The 10,464-nt window shown below is 31.0% G+C and overlaps 1 protein-coding gene across 2 annotated transcripts in view; it reads left to right on the forward strand.

Annotated features, from left to right (window-relative positions):
• Positions 1–8,491, forward strand: part of LOC145243667 (isovaleryl-CoA dehydrogenase, mitochondrial-like) — a 191,075-nt gene extending 182,584 nt beyond the window's left edge. For both annotated transcript variants that reach the window (XM_080106714.1, XM_080106715.1), the window contains exons 9-12: positions 4,001–4,082; positions 6,325–6,429; positions 6,605–6,677; positions 7,678–8,491. In XM_080106714.1, coding sequence (XP_079962840.1) covers positions 4,001–4,082; positions 6,325–6,429; positions 6,605–6,677; positions 7,678–7,811 — 394 coding nt within the window. In that variant the 3' untranslated portion in view covers positions 7,812–8,491. The remainder of the gene's footprint in view (positions 1–4,000; positions 4,083–6,324; positions 6,430–6,604; positions 6,678–7,677) is intronic.
• The last annotated feature ends 1,973 nt before the right edge of the window (positions 8,492–10,464 follow it).

Below are 10,464 nucleotides of genomic sequence, written 5' to 3' on the forward strand. Positions count from 1 at the left end.
AAGTCTCCCGTTTTGCACATATCATTCTAATATAATTATATAATTAATATAATAAAAAAATATTTGACATTTTTTAATTTTTGAGATGAGGATTGGTTATTCGTATTATTTGGATTCATTAGACTACTGTTCTCATCGTGCATGTGATTTTCACAATGTTTTGGTCGATGTAATCTCCAACCTTCTTCAGGTGTATCTTGTCGAACTGGGGAATTTGGGCATAATTTCTTATTTACTTCACAGGGGTAGTGTGCTCTTGATCCGCCAGTCAGTTAAAGTACTTAGAAAAATCAATTGTAAAAAGTGATATTCTCTTGAAGGTTGAAGATTCAATCCTCAGTTTGGGCGACCGAAAAATAAAATTGTGAATTACTTAGGACCTCTATCCAGTCATGGCTGATGGAGAAAAGCACGCTACCCCGTGAAGTAAATAAAGTGTTCTGCTTGAAATTCCGTCTAAATTCCCGAGTTTGACAGAAACATTTCCGAGTTCAACAAATTACAACTGAAGAAGGTCGGAGGTTACATCGACTGAAACGTTGTGAAAATCACAGTCAAGATAAGAACAGTAGTCCGATAAATCAAAATAATACAAAAAATATTTATATATATATAAACTTATTACTTACAATCATGTTGAATAAATAATAATAATTCCAGATGATCTTGAGAAACAGTTGAACTCCTTGGAAATCAAGTACAACATCACTGTTCTTCAGAAATCAGTTCTGCTTGGCACACAAACATCCTGTGTCAGATGCTTTCCATCTAATTGACTCTTTTGACTATGCTCTCTAGCTTTGGTGTAAAAGCCTGCTCTTGACTGAAACAAAAAATGGTGTAGAACATCATAACACTGAAGTTAACAAACATAATAACAATATACCAAATAAATATTTCATCCCCCAAAATATCTTTGAATGTATTCCTTTGCCTTTTTCTGAATTTATTCACTATATTCTGAAAATGTTATACATTAATGCTTTGTTTAACTTAAGTAATCCACTGTACTAGGTGTTTTAACCCGAGTTTGCCTGGGACTATTTATAGTGTCGATTTTGTTTGGATTTTCTTATTTCTCATAATATCCTAATATATATATTTCTGAATTGATCCACTTTATTCTGAAGATGTTCTGCACGATTTCTAACATGGTTAGATAATTTGTTCCAAAAATGTATTACACTTAAGTTTCCAAATGATTTAGATGAAGATTAATAAATTTGAATTATTTTCATTATTTGAACTGTTGTTCTTGTATGTTATTCTCACAACGTTTCAGCCAATGTAACCTCCGATCTTCTTCAAGTGCACTTTGAGAATCCTATCAAATTTGGAAATCTTTATAGAATTTGGAAACAAAGCCTTTATTTAATCCACAGAGGCAGATCGTTCTCATTCTGTCATCCCATAACAAGTAGAAATAAAATAATATTATATTATTATAAAATGTTATATTATTATAAAATAATATATATATTGAAAGTTCAATCCTAAATAAGGATTGAACTTTCAATTGCCAAAAGACTGTCACTTAGAATTGACACTCATTTTTCATTGCACTACGAATCCATGGGACAATTCTAGTGTGCTTATATATATATATATATATATATATATATATATATATTACAATAGAAAAATGCAAGTATGAAAAGTAATATGGTTAAGCTTAAACATGGAAAAGTAAAGGACTAGTTGTTAAAAGTGGAAAAGAAAAGAACAAGATATTCCAGTAAAAAATATAATAAATTTATAACTTAAAATATTGCAGCATTAAGAATTAATTATATAATGTATAAAAATTGAATTAAGAAAAAATTCATAATGCTGCAATATTTTAAATTATAAATTTATTATATTTTTTACTAGAATATCTTGTCCTTTTCTTTTCTAGTTTTAACAACTAGTTGTTTACTTTTCCATGTTTAAGCTTAACCATAGCATTTTTCTATTGTAATGCATGATTTCTTCGTTTAATTTCAGTTTTATTTTTTTGCCCCCATAAACACATGTAATAACAATGTATGGCACTCGTCTGCTTTCAGTAAAATTTACCAATTATCTCCCTTCCATGCTTTCAAAACTTTCTCTCTGTTTCACATTACTTCTCTTTTCAAAACAGCAATGAATTAATAGCAACAGTAGTTGCTGAAGCGATATGGTTGCTATGGAAACCAGTCATAAAAAGCGTCGCTCACCTCCTTACATATTTTTACGATTTTGAGCACCAGAAAATTCATCATAATTTTTGTTTTACTGAACAAAAATTGAAAAATAAATTTTTCATAATATAGCTGAGAAGGTAATCCATAAACTGTAATAATTAAAATTTGGTCGAAAAATGAATGAGCAATGAAGCTTTAAAGCAGTTCTAAATGACTAAAACTGCCACTGAACCATATATTCAAACACGGTAGTGTTTCAATTATATATATATATATATAATTATTAAATATATATATATATATATATATATATATATATATAGAGAGAGAGAGAGAGAGAGAGAGAGAGACAGCAAATTATATGTTAGCACATTAGAAAGTCATTTGATAAAGATTTAGTCAGGTTGAAAGTTAGTCCATATCTTTAAAGTAAGTAAAATTTATTTTAAAGAAAAAAAATATATTGCTTTGGATTTCTAACAATGTTCAAATGCAAAATGATATCTGAAAAATAGTACCAACATATTACTCATAAATTTATTACATGTGACTTTTAAAATCATCCTGAATCAATACCTTTTGGACTTCTCAGGTCACAAAAGATTGTATATCTCCAATGAAAAAAAAGTAAGACTGAAAAAAAAAGTCATTTGATAAAGACCTTTTATGGTTGAAAGCTATCCTGTATTTTTAAGATAAATGAAATTTATTTCAAAGAAAAAATATATATCATTTAGGCTTTCCATAAATTTCTAATATATATCTCTACTATTATAGAAAAGTCACTGTGTGTGTGTGTGTGTGTGTGTGTGTGTGTGTGTGTGAGTTCCTTTCTCATAGGTTCTGAAACAGCTGAGCCTCTCTTTTGCAAATTTCACACGAAAGTAATTTATGTCTTGTAGGCTTCTTAGATATGTTATGTACAGAAATTCATTCAATAAGTCTTGAAAAAATCCGATCCTAAAAATAGTCTTTCTTTCTTATAGATAAAAAATAATTTTTACTGGAGAATATTTTGTTTCACCGGCCAAGGGAGATAATTCTCAGCAAATCATTTCTTCTTAAAAAAAAAAAAAAAAGAACTATTATCGTCTAGAGATATAGCTCAATGGTAGAGTATTCAACTACAGATCGAATGGTCTCCTGTTCAAGCCCGTGTAACCGCCTCATTTTATCTTAATTTTTTCTTATTAATTTCAATTTATGATAAAAGATAAAAGATGAGGTACCATTTAAAATTGCCGAAAGTCATTTCTTCGTTTGCATATTTTAAAACTAAACATTAATTAGAAGTGACAGAATTTGATGAACGTAATTATCATTATTTTGTTATTTATTTATTTATTTATTTTTTTGCAAATTAGTCCATGAGATAAATTATTCCTTCTAATAGATAATAATCAATTGAGGATTGATTCTATAATAATACATACACAATTTGCATAAATTAAAATATCATGTTTAAGCGTACTGTATGACTGGGCAACACCGGACGTCCAGCTAGTGTAGTGTTTAATGAAGTCCCAGTCGATTATTTATAATTAATCTTCCGTGCAAGCAATATTAAGAATATAATTATGAATTATTTAAGATTTTTACTCAGGTGTAACTGACAAAGTAAGAAAAAGGTATTCCTGCAAATTAGATAAAGGTTTCTGTTTGAAATTCCATACAGATCCTCAAGTTCAAGATATACCTGAAAAGGGCCAAAGATTTTATCGCCAAAAATATTTCAACCTATGGCTGCCAAATCCTCCCAGCAAACCATAAAAATATCCCCTCAATTTATGGTATATTTAAACTTATCTTCCATTTTTGTTTTTCTCTTGTAGCCTGATGCAAGCTGCCTGTGATGTTTCCTTTGAGTATGCACATATTCGAAAACAATTTGGTACGAAAATTGGTCACTTCCAGGTTAGTTTGTCACAAGAAATTTATTGATTTCAAATTAAGTTTGTCCAATGAAAAGAATAAAAGATTATAGTTACAAATGCAATTTGATTAATGTAGAATGCTGCCATCCAATCAATGATTTAAAAAAAATTGTAAGATTAACAAACCAATTTGGTATGATGGTTAGAATGTTTATTGTTGAACCAGGAGATCTAGGTTCTATCCTCAATGAACTCATGCAAAAGATTTAAAGAAAATGGTGCTTGATGCATCCTTGTTAAATGATAAGGTGAAGATCAAGAGTAAGTCAAACAATCCATGGAATGGAATAGTGTCCTTCTTTACATTTACGTGTAGTAACCAATGAAAAGGGAACCTTTGGGTCGCCATTGACTATGGTGGATTCATTTATCTATAATGTAATGGGCAGTTGTATGTGTGTATGTTTGTATGTTCAGCCAAAACTCTAAAACAGCAAAAAAAAAAAATTTGTATTAGTTGAATTTTTCGGACTAATGTTTTCATCTTAAGTGTCATTTTCACAACTCAAGATGAGAACAATAGTCTAAAGAATCCAAATAATATGAATAACCAATCCTTGTCTCAAAAATTCTAAAAGAAAACGAAAGTGGTATATTCTTTATCAGCATTGCACCGGATGAATAATAGCTAAAATTTAAGAAAAATTATTCATTCTTTAACCTTAAACTGACACAGATTTCATCAAACTGAATTATGTACTAGCTAAAGGGGAGTAATTCTGATTTTATAATCAAGTTAATTCTTTTATGAGTTGTGTGTGTGTGTGTGTGTGTGTGTGTGTGTGTGTGTGTGTGTGTGTGTGTGTTCACAGAGAGGTATGGGGTGGGTGGAGAAGAAAGAGGGTGAAGAGAGCGGAGGAAGATAGAAGTTTTAATAGAAATATGTTTCACTTTTGCCCCAATTAACAATTGTTACCCTTGCTATTTTTTTAAAAAATGTATCAGTTTCATGTTGATCATTTTGTTGAGATTCTATGTCAGTAAGTAGAGATTATGTTAACTAGTATGAATTTCAAAAATGTTAGATTAAGTTTATGTCAGGATAACTGATGGCAAATGGAAATAGACCCAGTGCACCTCGCATGAATGATGTAAGATGAGGGGGGGGGGTCATGGGTTGTCTCCATGGACAAAGCACACTAGAAGTAAAGTGTCGAATTATGAGATAGAAATCATATTAAGTGAATATTTAAGACCTGTCCGTTCGTCTATCATTGAGGCTAAGTAAGACCGAAATTATTTTAGCCTTTCATTTTGAAGGAAGTAATTTTAGACTCTCTCATGGTGAACAAACTTTTTTTCTCCAATAAAACTTTTGAAACCACTACAAGTCTCTATTGTTCCATATGTGAGTTTTATTTGCCAAAGTTAAACAACTGGTCAACAACTACTAGACGATGCACCCATACAGAAAAAGAGAAGACCAGCAGTGACCAAACACATATGTAAAAAGAAAAAGCTTTTATTAATAGATTTATTTCTTGATCGCTCACTAGCAAAAAAAAACACAAGTTCAGTGAGTACGTGTTTTTGTGAAAAGACATGTGGATGATTTGTTCAGGTTTGTTCATTTAATGTTTGATTATGAAGCTGTTAGAATATTACACTTGTGCAATTCTCTGATACAATAGTTTGTCTCTTTCTTTTGAATGATGTTATCGTTAAATTTTCATTCAAGCAAAGGATGATCTTTTGAATATTTCCATCTATAGAAAGACATTTTCTTTTTTGTCATGGTGAGAGTGCTTTGTCTTCATAGACTTGTTCTATTTCACTTAATGAACCCACCTTCTGCTTTGATGACAACTTTTAATCCGGCCACAGACCATCGTTACTATTTCTCGACTAAAAGTTTTGGTGATCCTTTTGATTTTATTTATCTTTCTGCCACGGTGGGAAGATTTGAAAAACCAACACTCTCGAAAAAGAGGCTAAATGAACACGGCATGCCCAAAACTGTTTGATTTTGGTATGGAATAACCTCCCTAATAGTTGATTAGCAATAAACTAACCCCTTCTCAAAGGATAAGAAAATAAAGTCTGGGTGGGAGGTTCTAGAACTGTACAAGATCATACCTTATACTGTTGGTCAGACTTGGGCTGGTTGATTCTGTTATTGTAGCAGAAGAAATCAAGTGATAAAGAGCCCTTCTATATTTTCCAAGTATATTTTATTTTTGAAGGTCATTTTATAATTTTATAATGTTTTTTGTTCATTACAGATGATTCAATCCAAAATGGCTGACATGTATTGTTCAATGAATGCGTGTCGGGCATACGTCTATAGTGTTGCCCAATCTGTAGACAAAGGCAATACAGCGTCGAATGTAAGTGGGATGATTTCAATAAATTCTTGAAAATATTTTTATCTAACATTTCATTCACAACAGAAATTGTGATCAAAGTTGTGATTAATTTACTCTTATACAACACAAACAGAAAATAATTTCTGCTCCATTTTTTTTTTTTTAATTTTTTCTTTGTTTTCTCATTATTTTGCAGGATTGTGCTGGTGTGATTCTTTATTGTGCAGAAGCTGCCACAAAAATGACACTGGATGCCATTCAAATTATTGGTAAAGTGAAAAGAAAACCTTTTATTGCCTCCCCACCTCTCTCTCTCTCTTTTCTCTCTCTCTCTCTTTCTTTGAGAAATAAAATGCCACAGATAGCTATTTTATCATCATCATTGGTCCCCCGAAAAGAGGGTGGACCTTTAAATTCACCATTGTCCATCCGCCCTTTCTCAATAAGTTATTGGAATAAGTTAGTGGAATTTTTTTTCATTTTGCACAAACATTAAACATGATTTGCAGTAGCCTTGGCAATGCTCTCGATGTATTTGTTTCAACTCATGTTCCCTATGAACGTTAAACCAAGGAGTTTGAAAGAAGTACTTTCAGGTAATGTAGCTATTGGTGGTTGAGAAGGTTTCTTGTAATTATTGAAGGAAACAAGCTTATTCTTGGCAATATTGAATGTGATCATCCATTTTTGTCCCCATTCCACTACAGATTAGAGGTTTTCTGGTGTTTCTGTTATCGCCTTAGATATGGGCTTATTCGTTTTTCCCTTGTGCCTGTTATGCAAAGATGTCACATTTTTTTCCTGTTCTTTTTCTCCTTCGTGGTATGGGTTCGAGCCTGCTTTCCTACTACCACTTTTTTTTTTTTTTGCTCAACACACACCTCCCAAACACCCGCGCAATGTCGGGCACTCATGCTAGTTTTTTATAAAAAAAAAATAAATGATTTAAGTGTCATCAGCTATAGTTGAAACTGAAACCAAAACTTATGAAGAATTCTTGGTAAAATTATTTATGACAAGAAATAGAAGAGCATAACAATTAAATGACTTTGATGTAAGCGTGACACAGAAAATAATACACACGCTATTGTATTAATATATATATGACATAATTGGATTTTGGAAAAATTCATTTTACCTTAGCAACATTCGAATATCTGTAAAATATGATAACATACGCATGAAAATGAAATGCCTTAGTGTCTTATGAAAAATTTATATTTGAAATGTTCTTTTTTTTGTCCTAAAATGTTTTAATTTCAATTTCAGGTGGAAATGGTTATATCAACGATTATCCAACTGGGCGATTACTGCGAGATGCAAAGCTTTATGAAATTGGTGCCGGTACAAGTGAAGTCCGACGTCTTATAATCGGCCGAGCAATAAACGCATTTTATAAATAGGATTTGGTTTGAATTAAAAACATTTCTTTGCATTTTGTTTAAGAAAATGGAAATGAAATTTGGCAACTATCACAATTGGATTTTCTTCTCAATTCAATTAATACAACATCAATACCTGTATTTAAAGAACATAATGGGTAATAATTACTATTGTATGAATTATTTTTATTAAGGAAATACTCTTGGGAAACTAGTTAAATTTTACTTTAATTTTATTTGTAACTTGTTTGCATTAAAAAACCTTTTGAATATTTAAAAGAAATTTTAAGTTTACTTTACTGTAAATAGTCGTTGTGAGTTAAATAATCCGCTTACTTCCTGTCCAGAATCAAAATGGCTGAATGTGGAATATTTTACTCACAGTGACTATTTATGGTGAATTAAACGGCTTTAAATTTCTTTTAAATGTTTACTTTTAACACAAATAGGTCAAAAATGAATAAATAAAGCAAAATAGATCGTTTTTGACTAATTTTCCAACTATATTTACTTTAAAATAAGTTGTCTTAATGATTCTTGAAGATCTGTAGAAATTCTTAGAAACATTAATTTTTTCCAAATTTAAAAATGGGGACAGAAAAAAGAAACTCTTTCAAATTGTGTAGAATTTTAGAGCAATTTTTTCTGCCGAAGGTCTAGGCAAATATTTTCAAATACTGAATAAAAGAAATATTTATGTACTTATTTTTCTCATTATTATTTTTTTCTTGGAAATTTTGTTTACATTTTGTGTTGATTTAAAATTTTTGTTAAGATCTTTTCAGTGTAAAATCAAAAACGAACTAAACCACTTACCACAAAATTCCTAGGTAAAATAAAAATATCCTTTTTTTTTTTTTTTTTTTTTAAACAAAACACTTTTGAATCATCACTTATGAAGACCAAGTGCTACCCAAGTATGTTTATGTTAATAAGATAGAATGATTCCCAGCCGAAGGATGGAAGAATGCTATAGGAGTACTAACTTTGACCGATGGTGTGAAATACATCTAATAACTTATGGAGCGATTTATGGCAAGAATTTATTGACATAAAATTTGAAAACAACTAAATTGTAACCATCAGGGAAGCAGTCATGTAGTAATGTGTTCCATGGAAGTTCCACCTGATGTTAGGCATATGAGGAGAGAAAGGAAAATCTTTTTCTATTGTGGTTCACAAAATAAAAAAATAAGTCATACACAGGTCTCATTGGTATTAGATTGATTAAGCTCGGGGTCTCCAAACTACAACCCACAGATCAGATCTAGCCTGCCAAAGTTTTTAATATGGCAAGCAGAGTTCTTAAACACCAGGAAAACTTTTTTTAAAATGGAAATGTATGAAAATAGTGAGGTGGGTTTTTTTTTTTGTTTTTTTGTTCAGAAAATGATTAAAGAATGAGGTTTTGGAGAACCAGTTTCACTAAAACGCAAAAATTATGAGCAAAACAGTATACAGCAGGTCCAGGTCAGTTTTTTTTTTTTGTATTTTGGCTCACATAGCTCTAAAAAGTCAGCAATATGCCCCCAACCCTTCATTCGAAAACTTTGGAGATCCTTTAATTAAATGAAAGTAAACTACTTATAAAATATCATTCACTGCCATAATCATCATCATAATCATTATCATCATATTCAGTTTATCATCCATTTTGCATACTAGCATGTGTTGGATGGCTTTAAGAAACAATCCTTTAACAACAATCATTCCCGAGTGTCCAACGTTGAAACTCTTTGGTCAAAAACTCTCAGTCAATCCAGGTAAATGTTGAGTCCTTTTGCAAGTATATCTATATGATAAAACAATCTTGCTTGCACAGAGCAAATGATAGGAGAAATGGTGGAAGGAGAAGAATTTATGCTTTATGAAGCAGAAGGCTGCGAGTTCAATCTGAGTAAATCACAGTTAGAAAATAAATTTGAAAGTTTGTATTCTTCGGATTACTGAACTTCATCCACTCTTAATTCTTGTTCTTCCCTGTGGTTCATCAAGGTTAAAAAACTTCTGAACAACCTCAATAGCTTCTGCATCCGAATCAGTTTTCATCCGTATCCATTGTTTTATACTTCTTGCACGTGAATACACACACAAAAAAAGCAGCATATAAAGTTGCTTTTTAGCTTTTGTACTTATTTCCTGCTCTTTGATATTCGTTTTTACTCATTTGTTTTGTTTCATCAAGTGATTAAAATGTCTTATTCACACTGTTCTTTAAAAATAGAAAAAAAATGGACCAGTCTCCTATGACCGATACACAACTGGAACACAGTCACCTGTTTTCTACATTATTTTTCCTAGAAAAGATTTTATTGAATGTAGTTTGTTATTTTAGCAGAGCCTCCAAGTCTCTTGCTATTTTTAAAAAATTGTATTTAGTGATAGTTTGTTTAGCGAAATGTTAAATCTGCACAGTAGACAGAAGTGTGCAGAATAGGAAATTTTGATGATATGACCATGTTGAAAAAGTGGGTGAGAGTTGTCGGGTCAGTAAATGTAGAAGAGTCAAGCTAACAAGTTCAATTCACTGGGAAAAGCTAAAGAAAATGTTGGGGGGAATGATAAAAATGAACTTGAGAAAAAGACTGGACAAACATAGGTTAGTTTTGTTGATGTTTGGTAAGCGTCAAGTTTCAGCAATTTGTTTTAATAAACAAATGTTCACATCTTTTGA

This window comes from Euprymna scolopes, chromosome 22 (genome assembly GCF_053919585.1).
Source record: "Euprymna scolopes isolate OS-2025 chromosome 22, ASM5391958v1, whole genome shotgun sequence".
NCBI classification, from domain to species: Eukaryota; Metazoa; Mollusca; class Cephalopoda; order Sepiida; family Sepiolidae; genus Euprymna; species Euprymna scolopes.